This window comes from Ursus maritimus, unplaced genomic scaffold, assembly GCF_017311325.1.
Source record: "Ursus maritimus isolate PB19 unplaced genomic scaffold, ASM1731132v1 scaffold_2, whole genome shotgun sequence".
NCBI lineage: Eukaryota > Metazoa > Chordata > Mammalia > Carnivora > Ursidae > Ursus > Ursus maritimus.
In genome coordinates, this window is record NW_024424452.1 from 3,946,300 (window position 1) to 3,966,762 (window position 20,463).

General features: G+C 51.7%; 1 protein-coding gene across 6 annotated transcripts in view; it reads left to right on the top strand.

The window, feature by feature from the left end:
* WIPI2 (WD repeat domain, phosphoinositide interacting 2) overlaps nt 1–20,445 on the top strand; it is a 34,680-nt gene extending 14,235 nt beyond the window's left edge. For 2 of the 6 annotated variants that reach the window (XM_040634724.1, XM_040634729.1), the window contains 10 exons: nt 7,716–7,885; nt 9,190–9,286; nt 9,699–9,796; nt 10,199–10,291; nt 13,398–13,468; nt 15,849–15,956; nt 16,833–16,997; nt 17,863–17,970; nt 18,701–18,831; nt 20,216–20,445. In XM_040634724.1, the coding sequence (XP_040490658.1) occupies nt 7,716–7,885; nt 9,190–9,286; nt 9,699–9,796; nt 10,199–10,291; nt 13,398–13,468; nt 15,849–15,956; nt 16,833–16,997; nt 17,863–17,970; nt 18,701–18,831; nt 20,216–20,328 (1,154 nt within the window). In that variant the 3' untranslated portion in view covers nt 20,329–20,445. Of the gene's footprint in view, nt 1–7,715; nt 7,886–9,189; nt 9,287–9,698; nt 9,797–10,198; nt 10,292–13,397; nt 13,469–15,848; nt 15,957–16,832; nt 16,998–17,862; nt 17,971–18,700; nt 18,832–19,020; nt 19,205–19,293; nt 19,387–20,215 lie in introns of those variants that run through there. The other 4 variants (XM_040634726.1, XM_040634727.1, XM_040634725.1 and 1 more) reach the window with 4 other exon arrangements.
* The last annotated feature ends 18 nt before the right edge of the window (nt 20,446–20,463 follow it).

Sequence of the window (20,463 nt, forward strand, 5' to 3'; positions counted from 1 at the left end):
AGTTGTTATGAATATTCTTGTACAGATCTTTTTGTGAGCATGTTTTCATCTATCTTAAGTAAATATCTAGCAGTGCAAAGTGTGTTTTGTTTTATGAGAAACTTCGGGATTCTCTAAGAGGCGATCCCATTGCGTATTCCCACCAGTGCAGTCTGGCCCTGCATCCTCCCCCATGTTTGCTGTTACCGATCTTTTTAATTTTAGCCATTTTGATGTATGTATAGTGGTAACTCGTTGTGGGTTTTTTTTTAAGATTTTATTTATTTATTTAGAGTGGGGGGGCAGGGAGAGAGGAGGAAAGTATCTCGACTCCCCGCTGAGCACGAGCCAGACCAGGGGCTCGATCCCATGACCCTGAGATCGTGACCTGAGCCAAAATCAAGAGTCAGATGCTTAAGCGACTAAGCCACTAAGGTGCCCCTGGTAGTTCTATTTATAGTTTTTTGAGGAACCTCCCTACTTTCCATAGTGGCTGGTTGATTTACATTCCCACCAACAGTGTACGAAGGCTCCCTTTTCTCCACGCTCTTGCCAACACTTGTCATATTGTGAGGATTAGTAATGCTGAGCGTCTTTTCAAGTTCCTGTTGGCCATCTGTATGTCTTTGGAAAAAATGTCTGTTCTAGTCCCCTGTACCTTTTTTAATTGGGGTATTTGGTTTTTTGGTGTTAAGTTGTTTTTTTTTTTAATATAGTTTGCATATTAACTCATTATCTAATGTATGATTTGCAGATATCTTCTCCCATTCAGTAGGTAGCCTTTTCATTTGGCTGATGGTTTCCTTTGCTGTGCAAAAGCATTTTAGTGTCATTTAATCCCATTTGTTTATTTTGGCTTTTGTTTCCCTTGCCTGAGGAGACTGGTCCAGAAAAATGTTGCTAAAACCAGTGTCAAAGAGCTTCTGCCTGTGGTGTCTTCTGGGAGTTTCAAGGCTTCAGGTCTCACATTCAGGTCTTTAATCCATTTTTAATGTTTTTGTGTGTGCTGCGGGAAAGTGGTCCAGTTTTCCCAGCACCATGTTTTGAAGAGACTGTTTTTTCCCATTGTATATTCTTGCCTCCTTTGCCATAGATCGGTTGACCATGTATGTATAAGGTTTTTTTCTGCGCTCTCTGTTCTGTTGATCTCTGTGTCTGTTTTGTGCCAATACCATACTGTTTGGGTTCCTGTCGTTTTGTAGTGTAGTATGGAATCAGCGTAATTCCAGCCTAGTTGTGCTTTCTGAGCATTACTTTACTGGCTATTTGGGATCTTCTGTGGTTCCATACAGATTTTACGATTCTTTTTTCCAGTTCTGTGAAAAACACCTTGGTATTTTGATAGGGATTGTGCTGAATCTCTAGATTGCATAGGGTAGTATGAGCGTTTTAACGATATTAATTCTTCCAATCTATGAACATGGAATATCTTTCCATTTATTGTGTCTTTTCCAGTTTCTTTCATCAGTGTCTTAGAGTTTTCAGAATACAGGTCTTCCACCACCTTGGTTAAATTTATTCCTAGGTATTTTGATATTCTTTTAATGCAGTTGTAAATGGGATTATTTTCTTAATTTCTTTTTCTGATATCTCATTATTAGTATGTAGAAACACAACTGATTTCTATATGTTCATTTTGTCTTCTGCGATTACCGAATCATTTATAAGTTCTGGTAGTTTTTTGGTGGCGTCTTTAGGATTTTCCATATTATAGTATCATGCCATCTGCAAGTCGTGATCGTTTTACTTCTTTTCCACTGTGGATGTGCCCCCTCCCCTGGTTTTAAGGCCTTCAAGAAAACACCTGGTCACATGGAGAGGCATGAGGACCACTTTTGTTAGAATCCCATGACTCGCATTGCTCTGCACGCAGCTGATTGAGCTCTTTTCAGATCCCAGGGAGATTACATCAGTCAGTCTCCTGGAAAACCAGGACGGATTTTTCTCTCCAAACTGAAAAAAAACCTGCCACTTGTGTGGCAGGATGGACAGTGATTTGTATCTGTATATCTTTATATCTACCTACCTACCTTTTTTTTTTTAACTGAAGGCTGGTTGGCACACAACGTTCCATTAGTTTCAGGTGTGCAGCGTAGCGATCACACAACTCTCGTGGCATTCTGTGCTCACCACAAGTGCAGCCACCGTCCGTCACCACACGGAGCTGCTGCACCGCCACAGACTGTATCCCCGACGCTGCACCTTCCGTCCCCATGGCTTACTGCATAACTGAAAGCCTCCCTCCTACTCCCCTCCGCCCGTTCTTGCCCGTCCTTCCAACTCCCTTCCCTCTGTCAGCCACCACCTGTTCTCTGTATTTATGAGTGTTTCTGTTTGTTTGGTTTTAGGTTCCACATGTAAGTGAAACCATATGGTATTCGTCTCCCGACTAGTACCCTCTGGGCGCGTGCATGTTGTCACAGAGGGCAAGATCTCCCTCTTCCTCCGTGGCCGAGTAGTACCCCACTGTATGTGTATACCACATCTTCTTTATCCATTCACTCCTCAGCGCATACTTGGGTTGCCCCCAGATCTAGGCTGTTGCAGATAGCGCTGCAGTGAACTTGGGGCGCATACGTCTTTTCAAAGTAGTGTTTCATTCTCTTTGGGTAAATACCCAGCGGTAGAATACCTGGATCGTATGGTATTTCCATTTCTAAGTTTCTGGGGAGCCTCCGTACTGTTTTCTACAGTGGTTGCACCAATTTACGTTCCCACCCACAGTGCACCAGAGCTCCCTTTTCTCCACATCCTCGCCAGCATTTGTTACTTCTTTCTGAGGATAGCCATTCTGACTGGTGGGAGCTATCTCATTTGCATTTCCCTAATGATTTAATTTGCATTTCCCTAATGATTAGTGATGTTGAGCATCTTTTCATGTGTCTGTTGGCCACCTGTATGTCTTCTTTGGAAATATGTTTATTCAGGTCCTTTTATCCATTTTTAAATCAGATTATTTGGTTGAGCCAAATAAGTTTTTTATATGTATATTTGAAATTAACCCATTATCGGATACATCATTTGTAATATCTTCTCCCATTCAGTAGGTTGCCTTTTCATTTTCTTGAGTTCCTTTGCTGTGCAGAAGCTTTTTCTTTTGGTGCAGTCCCAGTAGTTTATTTTTGCTTCTGTTTCCCTTCCCTGAGGAGACCCATGTAGAAAAATATTGCCAAGGTTGAGGTCAAAGAGGTCACTGCCTGTGTTTTCTCTAAGGAGTTTTATGGTTTCAGGTCTCACATTTCAGTCTTCAATCCATTTTGAGCTTATTTTATGTGTGGTGTGAGAAAGTGGTCCAGTTGCATTCTGCCGGTGGCTGTCCAGGTCTCCAGCACCATTTACTTAAGAGGTTCTTTTCCCCTTTGGATGTTCTTGCCTACTTTTACTTCTCTTTCTTTCCTATGGCTCTGACCGGGACTTCCAACACTGTGTTGGATAAAAGTGGCGAGAACGGGCATCGCTGTGTTGTTCCTGACCTTAGTGGAGAAGGCTTTCAGTTTCCGACCGTTGCGTCTGATGTTAGCTGTGGGCTTGTCACATGTGACCTGTGTTACGTTACGTTACCGTAACGTAACACCTTCTAGTTTTTACGTAGTTCATTCCTCCATTTATCCTGGCTTTACTGCGTTACCAGTCGCTCCATTAACGTGTGGTAGCTCTCGTACGTGAAAACAGACGCTCGCCCTAACCGTACAGATGATACGGATAAGCAGCATGACGCTCGTTTCTTCACCTCCCCCTAACACGGCAGAAGCCGGTTGCCGGAGTTCTCCACTTCCTCCCCGCCTTTCACACTTCATTCTGCCTCCACCTCTCCATCAAGATTTGTCAGGGTCACCAGGTGACATCCGTGTCCCCAGATTCAGTGACTGCCCCACGCGGCCGCTCTGGGCACAGTTGCTGTTTCTTTACCACAGCGTCTTCCGTTGGCTTCTGGGTCACAGGGACCTGGTTTTTCTCTCTCGCTCGGTCTCGTCGCTGGCTCTCCTCCTCTGCCTGACCTGGAACTGTTGCGGTGCCGCCCAGGGCCTGGGCCTGCTTCTCTCCCCGGCCCCGGCTCCGTGCTGCCGGCTGCTGGCTCTGTTCGCCACTCCCTCCTTGTGCCTGAGCAGAAGCTTGGGTCAGCGTCTAACTGTATGTTGAATGGGTGAAGGAAAGAAGGAAGGTTGCGTCAGACAGAGGGGTACGAATCCAGTCTCTGAAGCAAAAAAGACAGTCAGTTCTCATTGTTCACGGTAGTCCCATCTCTCACGTTGCCGCGAACGCGGAGTCAGCGAGTACTGAAGGGTTAGGTCCCTGTGAGCCTCTGGCCGCAGTGTCTTCATCAAGTGATGAATACTTGAGCTTGTTTTATGCGTTTCTGTTTCAAGGCATCTTATTTGAATATATATTGTTGATTTATTAACAACGAACTCACGGCAACAACACTGTAACTCATGCTAAACAAAGCTTATCTGATGCACACGGTTCTCCGGGAGACGCATCACAGCCTTCTTGCCCTTGGGAGCACCAGACGGTGCGGTGGCTGGGGCCTGTTTTACACTGTGAGATCACGGACCGAAAGCACAGAATGCGAAAAGACAGACCACGGAAAGGACAGTTGTTCACAGTAGGAGCGGAAAACAAGAGAGCAGAGTGTAGCGCCCTGGCCGGCTTCAGCTGGGAACATGCGTCCGGCACTTCAGCAGTTTTTTGCTGCTTTGTGCGTGTCCACGGAAGATTGTAGAAGCACCACAAGGATTAACCTTGAGGGTTACAAATAAACTTCCGCAACCAGGCCAATGTACAGATACAGAGTCTGAATCATGAGGATCGACAATAAGTTTTTTTCACCACCGATTTAACTTAGAGGGGCAGTGAATTTAAAGAATATTTACTTATGTTATAAGAAATCCGTGTCTCATAGGCCAGCTTCTCTTCACTGTCTCCCAGTCGTCACAGTGAATAAAGCCGAGGCTCCAGCTCTTCTTTGACCGTTGAAGAGCTGGGCGCCGGGTCTTACAACCAGGAAACAGCAGAGTTGGGACTCAGTCTGACGTCCGTGAGGGGCCTGCGTCTCTGCGTCCCCGTCACACCCCCCGGACGCACTGAGGATTGAGGCGCTGCAGCGCTTGCCCAGGGCTTATGCTAGAACGAACACACTTGGACTTTACCACCCAGGGGCATGGTACTCCTTCACCACTGACACAAATATCATGGGTAGCATCAGCCCATTTTTTAGATATGACCTTATTCAGGAGATTATTGTGTTTCGTGTAATGGTATTTTGAAAGATTTGGGAAATAACCCAGAATCTAGTCCCAGGTCTGTTTTCAGTCATCCAACAAAGTTACAACCAGCTACTCTTGGGCCGGGCAGTGCTAGACCTGGGGGTACAGCCTGACCTGGCCGGGAACACCCCCAGATGCCCAGTGGTAATGTGATAACTGCCAGAATGAGAAGCAGAGAAAGTGATTGATTAAGTGCATCAATCATTAAATCCTGAAGAAAGAGCGAGGTAACTGGCAAGGGGAGCCTGAAGAAGGAGACTTGGGACAGTGAATGAGGAGCACCCTCGGTCCCCGGGCCTGAGCGGCCAGCCACCTTGCACAGCTGAGTTTGGTGGCCAGGAGCCCTCCCAGCGTCTGCTGGTCCCGCGGGCCCACTGCTCACCAAGCAAGCTTCTGGTCATAATACAGTGTCTCTACCAGTTTCCGGGGGGAAGGGGCTGGTCAGAGAAAGCAAGTATGGGGCCCTGAAGGACATTCTCACTGCTCATGGTCAACATTCTGGCTTCGGATCGGTCTCATCTGAGGTTGGTCACCCTGGCGATTGAGCTCGGCCATGTGCCAGACGGCACCGCGAAGGCTAGAGACTGCTTATCGGTAAAGACGGAACACACATCCTGCCTGCTGTGGCAGCGGGACCTCTCTTGATCCTGCCCTTCAGTGGGGAGTCGGGTCCTAGAAGGGACTGGCCGCTCTTCTAAGATGCTGCCAGGCTGGGAGCTGCAGCCTGATGCCTGCTCTGTTTTCGTCAGGCTTAGCCTGCTGCCGTGGGAAGGAGCAGTTAGGGTTTCAGTAAAAGTGACTGTGAATCAGACACTTGATTCCATTCTAAGTAACAGCAAAATCCTATAGTTTTCCCCACAGGCATGTGTTATGTCACTTGGTACATACATGACTGTGGCCACCACCCACTATGTGAGTACCTAGTCGTGCTGAGCACATGAGGCCGTCACCTCTATGTTGAAATGACTGATACCAGGCATTTTCCTAGAAATAGTCTCTCCTTTTTAAAGATTTATTTATTTATTTATTTTAGAGAGCAAGCAGGGGGAGGGGCAGAGGGAGAAAGAGAATCTCAAGCAGACTCCTCACTGAGCATAGAACCTGATGTGGGGCTTGATCCCACGACCCTGAGATCCTGACCTGAGCCAAGAGTCAAGTGCTCAACTGACTGAGCCGTCAGACACCTCTAGAAATAGTTTTGTCTTAATAGAAGTTCCCTTGGAGCTGCTTCTTTCATTTTCTCTGTAGTTGGGTTTCTAAACTAACTTAAGCGTGTCTTTGTTACACCATTTAAATCCAGCAGCAGAGCCTAACGGGAAGGAATGCTTTTGAGTAACTTTGTATTTTGTCTTTCATGTGAGGTTTCCCATGAGTTTTCACATGAGGAATCGCTTCTCGGCCTTTTGGCTAAGATCAAGTGGAGTTTTCACATGAGGGCATCTGCTTTACGGTGGAAGCGTTGCTGAGGCTCCAGATAGCCGGCACTTCCGGGTCCCTGGGCTGGTCCTGTCTGGTCGTCTCCGTTCTGTGCCCCGCTGCGGTGCAGAGAGACAGGGTGCGGCCTCGGGTCGTCGTTGGATTGGTGGACGGGTGTGTGCTTGAGACACCCGCACAGGTGCGCCTCAGTGGCACAGACAGAGACAGGCCACGTGCGGAAGTCACATGCGTTGTTGCCGCTGTGTTTTTTCTACCATCCGGTCTTCTCTTTGCTTCTAGATCTGAGCTTACCAGGTATTTGCTACTAAACAAGGGCAGAAATAAAGATCGGGGACATGTGGGCACTTACTGGACATGGGTGGGTGTGAGGTAACACGTACGGAGCGTCTGTTGTGTCTGTTACTTCCTGTGCAATGTGCTGTGTGCGCTCGTTTTGAACTCGCCATTATGAGTAGGGGATGTCCCCACTTGAAGCGGGGAGCAGGGAGGTAACGGGTGGGAGTGCTACAGGCTGGTGTCGGCAACCCCTCCTAACAGTCACCTAGAGGAGCTGTGATCCCCATTTTACATACGAGGAAGGCAAGCCGTAGAAAGATCGAGTCTTGCAGAGATTATCCGGGGCCCGTGATTTGTCAGGTACCGGGGGGGAGGGCCAGGACCGCAGGCACCAGCAGGGAAACAAGGCCTCTGTCCTCGTGGAGCTCACACTCCAGGGTGTGTATAAGGACCCGCACCCAGTGATCAGGATGATGTGAGAGAGGAACGAGGAGGGGGAGCAGGGAGCCCCGGAGAGCAGTCTGGCCGCGGCTCATAAGCGGTGTGTGTAGCCCCAGTCTGTCTGCCCCCAAGCTGACCTGCACACTCTGCCGTGTTCTGGGACCGTCCACACAGCCCGGTCCCGTCACCAGACAGCCACTGTGTAAGCCCGTTGTGCTCTGCTGGACGCGCGTGTCTACTTCGAAGTGCATTTGTGTGTGTGAGTGGATTGTACCTGTTGACATGAATACATACGCGTTGTTTTCCTCCTTTCAGCTGATACTGAAGATGTGTGCATTGTAGAAAGACTGTTTTCGAGCAGCTTAGTGGCCATCGTTAGCCTCAAAGCTCCTAGGAAGCTAAAAGTTTGCCACTTTAAGAAAGGCACCGAGATCTGCAACTACAGCTACTCGAATACCATACTGGCTGTGAAGCTGAACAGGCAGGTGAGTGACCCCCGACCCAGCCTGCCAGGGGCTCTGTCCGTGTCTCACTGTCCGGGGGGCTCTTGGCCGTCGCTGCCATTGCCGTTGCCCGNAGTGGTCCCCCTCCCTCAGCCCCGCACCGGGTCCCCCCACGCCCCCTCCCCGACTCAGCTCTGTTCTCTCGGCAGGTCGTTCACAGCACGCCGTCCCGTCCTCTCCACCAGGTCACCTTTTCCTCACCCATCGAGACGCGAGCCGTAGCGTTTCTCTGTACACCTGTTTCCTCACGCGGCATGGTTTATTCACCACCTTTCCCTTTTATAGGTGTTCCTTTTAAAAAGCATCTCTTTCCTGTTTTCTTCTTATTTCTCTTTTAAACTGTTACTTTTAAGATGAAGGAATTACTCCTTTTTTTGTTTTCTCTTCCCCACACTCACAAGAACGTCTGGCGCAGAGTACGGACTTGGTGGCTAGCGCTTGAGTTATTTCATGAGAGCACCTCGTGGCTTTTGCTTCCCCACAGAATGCAGCACCGCCCCTAAGCCCCTTCGGCTTCCCTGTGACAACCACGTATTCCACGCAGGGAAAGCTGATGCGGTTGCTGGATGCGGAACGCACGTCACTGCAGGGCGAGGGGGTCCGCAGTGTGCTGACCGGGCAGGGGGGTTGCGGGGGAGGCCTGCTGGGCTTGGTCTGCAAACCAAAGGACATGGTTACAGTAGGAAATTAAAAGACGTAACACGTTGAACGGTTTTTAAACTTAAAACATATACGTGTGTACTCACGCACCGACTGACATGGCGCTGCGTGCCTGCCAAGTTGTCTTCTTGCGTCAGCCATCCCTCGGTGCGCGCATCCTCTCTAAAGTGGAGTGTGGACTCAGACGCCTACACATAGCGTGAGTGCAGCATGAGCTTTGAGACTTCGGAAACCCCTAGGCTTTTACTTTCGTCTTGCCGTGCTTCATTCAACATGGGTTTTTGAAAGCAGCCGACCTTTGCAGACCTGTCCAAGGCGCTTGCTCTGATTTGCATGAGGGGAGGGGTGAGTCAAGCAAAAACAAACCGAAAACACAAACCATACCTTTCTTAACTATAGTTTTCCAGTTTCTGCAATAGTGCATTCAGTCGCTTGGTTTGAGGTCCTGGTACAGTTGGCGGAAAGGGGAGCAGGTGCGGCCGGCTGTGGACACTCCCGAGTTGGTAGGGGAGGCGCTGCAGGAAAGCCGCTGGTCATGGCCAGCGTCCGCCGTGCCGCACGTGTCTAGTCCGCATGGTGTTCCGGCCTCTTGACGTTTGGTTTTCTGTGTCTTCTCTCTTTCCCAGAGGCTAATAGTGTGCCTGGAGGAGTCTCTGTATATACACAACATCCGGGACATGAAAGTCCTGCACACGATCCGGGAGACCCCCCCGAACCCTGCAGGTAAGCTCACGGTGGGAAGAAAGCCCACTTTTCTGATTCTGCCTCTTAAAGAGTAGCTGTTTTCTCCTTGTAGGTTCCACTGGGATAGCGAGCTATTGAAAGTATTGATCTTAAACCAAGCAAGCTACCCCCAGACCAGACCACAAATCATGGGTTTCGTCAGCCTCTAATTCTGAGGCTGCTGATCAGTTCCCACCAACGGCCTTCGGTCTGTTTTCATAGTCCTGCTGTCACCTGCGGAGCTGGTTTGGGGGGTGGCGCTCGAACCATCGGCACAGCAACTCCCACGGCTGTGTCTGAGCCCCTTTGCTTTCTCCGGTCTCTGTTAAGTGGATGCTAACTTGCGGGTAGCAACTAGACGGAAGCGCCTCTGGGCCTCACTGTCCGTGTTTGCCTCCGTGTGTTACCACAGGCTTGTGTGCGCTGTCCATACACAACGACAATGGCTACTTGGCGTACCCAGGCAGTGCCACCATCGGAGAGGTGCAGGTCTTCGACACCATGAACTTGGTGAGGCTCCTTTTGTACCGGGGTTCCTCTCGACTCCCGCTCTGTGCAACGAGCACCGTGGCCCCATGGGCGTCCACCTTTCCTTGGCTCAGCAGGGTCTGGGTGACCTCTGCCTGCAGATTTCTGCCCTTGCTCCCCCGGCGCTGAGCTTCTGGCCGTGTGGCTGTTTGGGGGAATGGCGAGAGCTCTAAAGACTTCATGGACAAGTGCTCTGCTTTCTGGAGGGTTTCGAGCAGCATTTACTCGGGCCCCTCCCCCAGTAATTCCGGTGCATGTGGTTCTCGTATTGACCGGGATGGGGTTTTGGTCGCAGCCACTAGGCACTGCAGCCGGATGACGATTGGCAGCGTGGGGTGTGGTCTCGCTGCGTGGCGGCCACGTCACGGTGGGTTTGCCTTTCAGAGAGCTGCGAACATGATCCCGGCTCACGACAGTCCTTTGGCGGCGCTGGCGTTTGACTCCAGTGGCACCAAGCTCGCCACTGCCTCGGAGAAGGTGCGTCTGCCGTGGCCGGTAGGAGACTCTTCCAGGGGGTTGGCACCCTGCTGCTCACACAGTCAAGGTACCAAACAAGTGTCTGTGCCAACTGGCTGCCCGAGAAGCACAGATCACAACTCTGCCCCCAGCAAGCTTCTCGGTGACACGCTAGCGTGTGCTGGGCCGCGGACATAATTCTGGCCAGGGCGGCTCTGAACACATTTCAGTATATTTCCTTTCCTTCTTTTTCTGTTATTTAGCAAAATTGTGATCATACCGTACGGGTAACTTACCATTCTCTTTCACTCTGCATGAATTAGATCTCCCTAAGTTAAAAACCACTTCTAATGGCTGTACAATACTCAGTCACGGTTTACTTGAACGTTGCCCTTGGGGGACGTTTATATTGTTCCTGATAGTTAGGTTGCAATAATATAATAACATTTGGAACATAGGTGATTAAGAATATAGATAATTCTTACATACAAATCTTTTTCTGTTGATCTTTTTTCACTTGAGAGATTCCAGTGACTGGGCACCAAGGTGGCTCAGTCAGTGAAGCATCTGACTCTTGATTTCGGCTCAGGTCACGATCTCAGGGTCATGAGATCGAGCTCCGTATTGGGCTCCACACTGGGCGAGGAGCCTGCTTAGGATTCTCTCTCCCTCTACACCTCCGCGCCCACCCCCCAAAAAAAAGAAAGAGTCCAATGGACAAACTTTCTGGGTTAAAAGGATGTGGTCTTTTTAAAGTTCTCTCCACATAGGATAGAGTGACTTTGGCCTTCCCTCCAGCTTCCATGACAGCAAAGGGTCCTCGCGCTCTTCCTAGTGTGGCTGCTACACCTTGTTCCTTTGCTGCCCTCTCGTCTCCATAATTCCCATTCTCTGGCCTTGCTCTTGACGATCCCGTTTGTTCTGGCTTATTCCTCCTCTCTGTAACCAGTACCAGCTTTTCACTTGTCTTGTTTTGCTTTGATGCTTTCTCGCTAAAAACCTAAAGTAGGGGCGCCTGGGTGGCACAGCGGTTAAGCGTCTGCCTTTGGCTCAGGGCGTGATCCTGGCGTTATGGGATCAAGCCCCACATCAGGCTCCTCCGCTATGAGCCTGCTTCTTCCTCTCCCACTCCCCCTGCTTGTGTTCCCTCTCTCGCTGGCCGTCTCTATCTCTGTCGAATAAATAAATAAAATCTTAAAAAAAAAAAAAAAAACCTAAAGTAGTTGCCTCTCCCCTTGGCCCAGCCAACCAAATAAGATCCGAGAAAAGTCCGCTCACCCGAACTTTCCTGCCTGGGTCTCTGTGCTTGACTCTCATAAGAATGGTACTGCTGTCTGTGGATCACTTAGTCCTCGGGAATACAGGTCCTTTACATTCATGACCCCATTCCATCTCCTCAGCAAGGTAAACACTTTCTCATTTCATACCAAGGGCTCAGAGACGTTAAATAATTTGCTGAGAGTCATCACGTTGGGCAGCGACAGAGGCTTGGACTCCCAGCCTGACTTTGCTTTTAAACACCACTGGCTGATGACACTGTTGCCCTGTCCATTTCTACTGAAGTGGCCCCCTTGGTTAATAGTCTCATCTCCATAGTTCTCATTAAGTCCTGGGAGCTCCCTAAAGCACTTTGTGGGATCTCAAGGCCATTAAAAATAGAACAACTTTTTTGTCCTGGGCCTTGAAGAACAATCTTTTGATTTGCTTTTAACCCCCCGGTGGCCTCCCCCATCCTGCTAGGTGCTGGGGCCATCCCTAGGTGCTTGCTTAATCCTGCTTTCAGGGAGCGCAGTCAGGCTGGGACCAACAGCCCTCTGCTAATTAGTATCATGCACCGTAATGCATTAAAAAAATCTCTAAGAAAATTGAGACTATAAAGGATCAAACCTTTGCCGTGGTTATTTTCGTATGTGATTGCGCTGTTTTTACCCTTCCAATTCTCAAGGATTGCAAATTCATTTGGTATCCTTTTATCCAGAGAGAATCATTGCCTTTAAAAAACATTTTATTTTAAAGATTTAGCAAAAGAGAGAGAATGTATGTGTGCCCCCACGCAGGCGAGGGGTTGGGGGCGGGGGCGAGAGAGTCTGCAGCAGACTCCCCGCTGAGCACGGAGCCGGACTCTGGACTCTATCCCACAACCCTGAGATCATGACCTGAGCCGAAATCAAGAGTTGAACACTTAAGGGACTGAGCCACCCAAGCTCCCCTTTTAAGTAACATTTTAAAGAAAAGGAAAGTGTTCCTGGTGTTCCATAATTAGGTTGTTAATAGTCTGTTTGTTTATTTTTACTATTTATAAACACATCCGATGTTAACGGTTTTTATACTAAACAGTTTGAACCTTCCAAGATGTGTATGGTGTCAGGTTACACGTTGAGTCGTTGAGTCTAGTTGAGTCGTTCTTCCTGCCCCATGAATTTGAAATACTGCCTGTTTCCAGGTTTTCCATTTTGTTCTAGGAGTCTCTTTGTTGTGCTGTTGTATTACTGTGGCTTGCTAGTTTTCTTTTAGCATTTCAATGTTGAAAGTCCCATTTGTGTTCACTTTCTTGGCTGTTCCCTCTGACTTACTGCCCCAGATGCCCACATCCAGACTGTCCATCCACAAAGGCCCTGTTACTTTGGGGGAGGCAGGGACTCTAGCGGTTCCCGCACACCTCACCTCCACGCCGGGAAGTGCAGCGGCTCACTGCTCACTGCTGGACCCCTTTGTCTGGTCCCGAAGCTTCCCTAATCAGTAGCTCAGCCTGAAGTACAAGAAAGGATGCCAGGGGCCGGGGACCTGCCAGACCGCTGAGTTAGGTGGTGCCTCTCGACGAGCAGTCCGCATGTCAAGGGGTCATGTGTGTGAGGTGAAACGTCACATGACTTAGGAGAACTGGCGCTGTTGCACACGTGATGTCACGGCTGTTGGTGTTTGGGAGAAGCAGTGAGCCAGGGTGGCTCTATCTACAGAAAAGAGGAAACGTGCAGTAGGCGGTGGAAGCCGGAACAGTGTGCCGTGCCGCTGGTGCGCAGAGGATGTGCGGGGGCCCCTCGCGTTTCCTCCAGGGTCTGACGGGAAGGAGACAGGCTGGGTTTCCTCGGTTAAAATCCTTTTTTCTTTCCTTTTCCACCTGTCACAGGGGACCGTGATTAGGGTATTCTCCATTCCAGAGGGACAAAAACTCTTTGAGTTCCGGAGAGGAGTTAAGAGGTAAGATATGTAAGTCTTTGGAGTTGATCTGGAGCTGGTATCCGGGGCTTCAGTTCTGTTTTCTCTGGGTCAACAAGTGGAGACGTAAAGCAGCCCTGGGAACCCCCATTTAAATGCATAAGTGCTTTCAACCCACCTGGATGTCGGGGGAGGCTTTGGAGTCCTCGCTTCTATAAAGCAGACTGGTTTTCCTTTGTGGTCCCACTGAACGAGAAGAAGTGGCCTGAGCAGGCCCTGTGGGGCCGCGTGGCTTCCTCCCCCTGCTCCGAGGTGGCAGGCCAGTGACTTACTGACCTGGCTGGCATGCTCCTGTCCCGCTCCTCTACCCTGAAGACTTGCACCAGCTCCCCCTCCAGCCCGTCACCACTTAACGTCCCTGTCCATCCGTACAACTTGCCGGCTCTGTACTTAGCCCTCTCTTCCTTGATGCCCGCTCGGGAGGAAGGAACATCCATCCTGTTGAGGCCTGGATCCCCTGCCACAGGACTGGTTTGAGGGGGTCTGGTCCCCATTCCCAAGGGGCAGCTGAGGGTACCCACCTCAGGGCAGGAACTGGGCCAGGAAGGGTTCCAGGACCGCCCCCACCTCTGGGGACCTGGCACCGTGTCACCGCTCCCTCTCGTCCTCGGGGTCCTTCCCACAGACGGCACATGCGTGCTTTAGGGTCCTGTCTCCAAATGCCCCAGCCCTTCCCCATCGCTGCCTCCTGTGTTTCTTTCCTTGTTTCCGTAGTGTTCCATAGACCACCCCACTCTGGACTTGTCGTCCTTTACTGCTTCCGTATTTCCTCTTCCCGTATCTTACTTCTGCCTGGAGTCTCTCTCCTGTTCCGTGCAGTCCCACAGGCCCCTACGCCATCTTGTCTGTGTGCTGGTGACTCGTCACCTGTATGTGTAGCCCGGGCTGCTCTCCTGAGCTCTTTCCTGATGCTGGCTCTCCAGCGACCAGCCAGAATGTGCCCCCGTCTGCCCATCGTCGCTCCCCTGCTACTGTCGTTGACCCAGCAGCTGAATCAGAGGGGCTCCACACTGGTTCCTTCCTTCCTTCCAGTCAGGTAGCAGGGGTGTCGGTGCCCCGGGTCAGTCCCACCGACCCCCATCTCCTCGGCACCCCTGCCTGCCCAGTTTGGATCGCCACTGTCTGACCTCTCCTGCGCCTTGTCTCTGCTGTTGGCCCCCTCGGTCTGTTCTTCAGACCGTGGCCTGGTTGCTCTTTGGGGGTGTCTGCACAATCAGAGCACACCCCTGTGTGGAGCCTTCAGGGCCCACCTGCCACCGGTAGGGCTAACTCCAGAGCGCTCAGCCCTGGTCTTTAAGCCCGGCCTCCTGCACCCTGCTTTTTCAGCTCTGTCTTCCCTGTCGCTCCCAGCTCCGGCCACACTGAACAGGGGTTCCGCCAAGGAGTGATCTCTCTGCACGGGGTCTCCTGTGCTGGTGTCGCAGCCATGACCGGGCCAACTCCTGAGCTGTTGACGTCTGAGTCGAATGTCTGTGCCTCAGGGAGCCCCTCCCGACCCTCTCGTGGAAACCCCCCTTCCCCCCCCGCCCCCCGTGCTCCTCTGGCTCGCCTGCGCGCAGCACCTTTACCGTCCGCACTCACACCTCACTGTGAGCGCCGTCCCTGATTTATCCCGAGCTCTGTACAGTCAGGGCAAAACGTGCCTTGTCCTTGTAGGGCTGTGAGGAGATGCACGTTTATTGGGGGCTTTGGGATTTTTACGGTGATTTTTAAGATCAACTGTAGAGTCTTAGCATGTTGAAAGTTTTCAGGGTTGTCCGTTTGCTTTCTTGCATGTTAAGAATTGCTGTAATTTAAATTATTGGATTTTCTTTTACTGCCCTTAGTGCTGTAAATCCAGCCTAATTTGGCCAAAAATGGTTTAATGAAGCCCTGACTCCCTTTGCTATTTGGAATTTCAAAGAAAATTGGCTAAGAAAATATTAAAGAATTGCTCTTAACTTGGCATTACCTTTAAAACATTTTCCTTTCTTCAGAAAAATTTTTGAAAAGATGTCTGGAGGGGCGCCTGGGTGACTCAGTTGGTTAGGCGTCTGTCTTTGGCTCAGGTCATGATCTCAGGGTCCTGGGAGCGAGCCCCGAGCTGGGCTCTCTGCTCGGCGGGGAGCCTGCCCCTCCCTCTCCCGCTGCCCCTCCTCCCTGCTTGCTCGCTCTCTCTCTCTCACTCTCAAATAAATAAAATCTTTAAAAAACAAAGGCAAAGAAAAGATGTCTGGAGAGGAATAAGAAAGACACCAGTAGACTCGAGTATGCCTGTGCTGGGAACCTCTCTGACTTTGAAAGCCCTGGAGAAAGGCTGCTAGTCGCCGGCACCAGGGCTTGTGGGCGACCCCGTAACCCCGGCCCCTCCGCTCGCCCCCAGGTGTGTGAGCATCTGCTCCTTGGCCTTCAGCATGGACAGCATGTTCCTGTCCGCGTCCAGCAACACTGAGACTGTGCATATCTTCAAACTCGAGACTGTGAAAGAAAAGTGAGTTGCAAAGACACATTCGTTTTAGAAAACACAAGGCCCTTCTCCACTGACTGGAGGAGAACAGCAGCACAGACACTGTCCTGCCCATAGTCCTTTTTACCTGTAAAGACCTTGGAGCTGGCCCTACAGTCAGCGTCGCCAGATCCGGGCTCGGCAGGGACATGGCCTTCCCTGGAAAATGAAGCCGGGGGCGGGGGGGCGGTGAGGATGTACATCCTGGGGTCCCTGCACCTGTCCAGTCGTCGCTCCGCCCAGACCCACGGAAGCACTTAAGGGTAGTCGCCCTCTCGGAGTGAGTGCTGGCTCCGGGCTGCCCACAGGCGGCTTCCGTTTTTAAAGCAGTTGATTGAAATTGTGTGAGGGATGTACAAGGTGAAGGGCTGGTTCTTTTCTTAAATTTTAACAAGGCCAACTAGGATGGGTACTGTTGGTTTGCTGTCTTATTCAGAGGAACATTTAAGATGACTTAATATATGCAAAATGAATAACAACAGAAACGGGCTCGGGGAACGATTTGAGATTGTACTTACAAGGTATTTGGAGACTTCCTATTCAAAAGATCTGGGGCGGGAGGGGTGGATCATGAATTTGGCCCTGTACGTCCTCACATTTGCTGCAGAGTTGGTGGGGGGGGCGCTGAGCATCTGCCCTACTTGGGAGAGCACCCAGGAGCAACCCTCACGGGCCTCCTCGGACCCTTCCCAGAAGACGCACCTCCAGTGCTCCCCGGCTCTCATTCTCGGCACCCCTTTTCCCTGCAGTACGGGGAAGTCCTCTTCAAGTTTCAGGGCTGATACTTGCTCCTGTGAGTGGGACCTGGTCGTTCTGGTAAAGGGTCCCCCGTTACACAGCTGATGACGGTTCCTCCCCTAGACCTCAGGAGGAGCCCACCACCTGGACCGGGTACTTCGGGAAGGTACTCATGGCTTCCACCAGCTACTTGCCCTCCCAAGTAACAGAAATGTTCAACCAGGGCAGAGCCTTTGCTACAGTCCGCCTGCCTTTCTGTGGCCACAAGAACATCTGCTCCCTGGCCACGTGAGTAAGGACGGGGTTGCCTCTCTCCCATTTGCCGATGTCTGTCCAGTGGGGAGCCTGGTCGCAGAGCCCCGAAGACGGTGGTGCTAGGGGTCGGCTGGGTTTCTCCCGGTTCAGGAACGACCCACAGACTTAGGCCTTTGACTTGGTGGAGGTGGAGGGAACCCCCCCCCAAGTGCCTCTTGACCGTTACTAGACCCGAATGATTCATCTGCGGTGTTCTGATCCAGAAAGTCTTCCCCTGTTCGTTGGGATGTTTATAACGGCAATGAAAAACACCGTCAGTCAGAACTGTAGGACGTCGGCAGTATTTAACCCTTTGGGGCCTGCAGAACCGACTAGTTAACGTAGGTGGGGGCTGTCGGTGTCGCTCTGGAGTACAGCCTCAACACACGTGGCGGCTCGCGAGCCTCGTGGGATTGTCCGAAGTACAGCCGTGCAGGAAAGTACGGTCTGGAAAATCCTGTGATGGCACATCTCTGTGATTCCGTGAATTTTAGAAATGTTATTTTACATCCTTTCTGTGCAGCTAATAACTCAGGTGAAAAAACTTACGAAAATACCTACCCTTAGTCATAGAGAAGCCGTGAGACTGATTTCACGCGCACCTGTTCTCCTGTGGGCTTCGGTGTTTATTCACACGAAGTCCCCCTCGGCCTCGATGCTGCGGCCCCAAGCAGCACAGCGGGTGCGATCTTTCTCCTGACTCGTATATAGTACGTCGGGCGCGCAGAACTAGCTCTGTGCTCGTATGGGGTGGGGGTGGGGCTTCTTCCCGCTCTGCCGAAGGCAGGGCTGCTGGTATGATGAGATCGTTGTCTGCGAGTTGCGGTCCTAGAATGTGGCTCCATTTTGTTCTCGCTAGAATTCAGAAGATTCCTCGGCTACTGGTGGGAGCTTCTGACGGGTACTTGTACATGTACAACCTGGACCCCCAGGAGGGGGGCGAGTGCACCCTGATGAAGCAGCACAAGTAAGTGGGCCTCGCGCCGGCCATCTCCTCAAAAGCCAGTGGCACAGAGGGACGCATCCAGCGGAGCTGGCCTGTGCTGGGAGGCCTCACTCGCACACGCTCCCGCTGTCCCGCACCTCTGCTGGCGTCCTGTTCACGGCCTGGGCACAGATTGGACAGGTGGCCGGCACGGGACAGGGTGGACGGAGGCGGGAACTTAGCACATTGCAGGAAAGGGGTGATGCTCTTGGTGCCCTCCCCAGGGTGGTGCGTGCTCCCGGAGTGCCTGCTGTCTCACTGTGACATGTAGGTGTCCTCTTTGAAAGGAAGGCATTAGTATTTGTTCATTGGGAAGTAGTGCCGCTTTGATTTTGGTTTTGCTTCTTTAAAGCTATCCAGAAATTCTCTAAAAATGATACTATAATACTATAATTATAACAGGTGAAAGTGGATGCGTTTTTTTAAATAGTGAATTGTGTTTCTGATCCTTAGTCTTACAAAAGTAAGATTATCTCAGTGGTGTCACTTCTTTTCATCAGACTTCCCATGTGCACATCTTGGTGACACTCCAGGTGACCAGACGCACGGGGTTGAGCTTACAGTGAGCCCAGCACAAGGAGCGCACACGCGCACCCACCTGGCGCGGCCTCTTGCCTTTGCTGTGGCACGTCTGGCCCCACGGGCCCCCGAGGCGGTGTGGGCAGGACCCCCGACCTGCCTCAGGGTTTCCGTGTTTCTCTGCTTCCTCCAGGTTGGATGGCAGCATGGAGACGACCAATGAAATCTTAGACTCAGCCTCTCACGACTGCCCCTTAGTGACCCAGACCTACAACGCAGCTGTCGCCACAGGTACTCACGTGCCTTCGTCTCCGACCAGACTCGGTAAGGGCTGTGCCGTGGCCGGGAGGGTCCCTGATGCCAGGCCCTCCCGCTGCGGCCCGTGCTTGGCGCTCTTCCCTGAGCAGCACGGCCCACCTGCCGCTTTCCCTCGGGCAGGGGACAGGTAGGCTCAGAGGCGAGCTCTTGTCAGCTGGGGCTTTCAGGCTGAATTCGTTTTCTTCATTTTTGAAGGAAAAATAGTCACGATGGCTCAGGCTGCTTCAGGTACACGTGGCTGGCCGCCTCTTGGCTGAAATATGACCCTGAATTCTGACATCGCCAGGCAGGTGTCCTTGGTCTTGTGTCCTCATTCAGTGAGCATGGGTGGGACATCCCCTCAGCTCTCGGGTCCCGGGAGGACAGCATTGTAGGCCTGCATTCGGGGGCCCTCCTGCCGCGGGAGCTGGGAGGTCGGCATGCAGACAGATGAGGCCATCCAGCCATCCCCCCCCTTTCGCCCCACAGTCAGCTTGACCTCAGGTCGGCGATCCTGTAGATTTGCTCACACAGAAGACTGTATGTGCTCATCGTGACTCTGAGAGGAAGTGGCCCTTTCAGGTGAAGCACTGAACGTCCGGTGTCGAGCGTCCGGCATCACCAATTCGAGAGCTATCCCCATCCTCCATGTTCACTGAGGAAAATTTGTGGCCTGTCAGTCGGGAAGCCCCTATTTACTGTGCAGCCATTTTTTTGACATTTATGAATTTTGGAAAATAAAAGACTTCATCTTGAGCTGCCCAAGGCCACAAAAAGCTTGTAGTCGGAGAGGGATCCCAGTTCAGTCTTAGTGTGCACTGCAGCCTGTAGCTGTCCAGGTCTGGCCCCTGCAGCTGCCGGACCCTGCCTGCCAGCCTTCCTGCCTCCCTGCCTCACAGCCTCACAGTCTCTCTGCCTCTCAGCCTCCCTGCCTCTCAGCCTTCCTGCCTCACAACCTCCCTGCCTCTCTCCCAACCAGCCTCCCTGCCTCTCAGCCTCCCTGCCAACCAGCCTCCCAGCCTCCCTGCCTCACAGCCTCACAGTCTCCCTGCCTCTCAGCCTCCCTGCCAACCAGCCTCCCTGCCTCTCAGCCTCCCTGCCAACCAGCCTCCCTGCCTCACAGCCTCACAGTCTCCCTGCCTCTCAGCCTCCCTGCCAACCAGCCTCCCTGCCTCTCAGCCTCCCTGCCAACCAGCCTCCCAGCCTCCCTGCCTCACAGCCTCACAGTCTCCCTGCCTCTCAGCCTCCCTGCCAACCAGCCTCCCTGCCTCTCAGCCTCCCTGCCTCACAGCCTCCCTGCCTTACAGCCTCCCTGCGTCTCAGCCTCCCTGTCTCACAGCCTCCCTGCCTCACAGCCTCTCAGCCTCCCTGCCTCCCAGCCCCTGAGCATGGCTGTGCTATCTCTTTGCAGCCTATGCAGATGAGCTGGGAGCAGTGGGCGGCGCATGTCTGGAAGAGGAGGCCAGCGCTCTGCGGCTGGAGGAGGACAGTGAGCATCCTCCTATGATTCTTCGGACGGACTGAACTTGACCTGTGAACTCTGACCCCCGAAGCAGAGAACACTGGCTTGATGGAGGACTTTGTGTTATGCTGCTATGAACTTTGACCTGAGTAGGGGAGAGGATGGCAGAGACTTAAAAAGAAAAAAAAAAAAAAAAA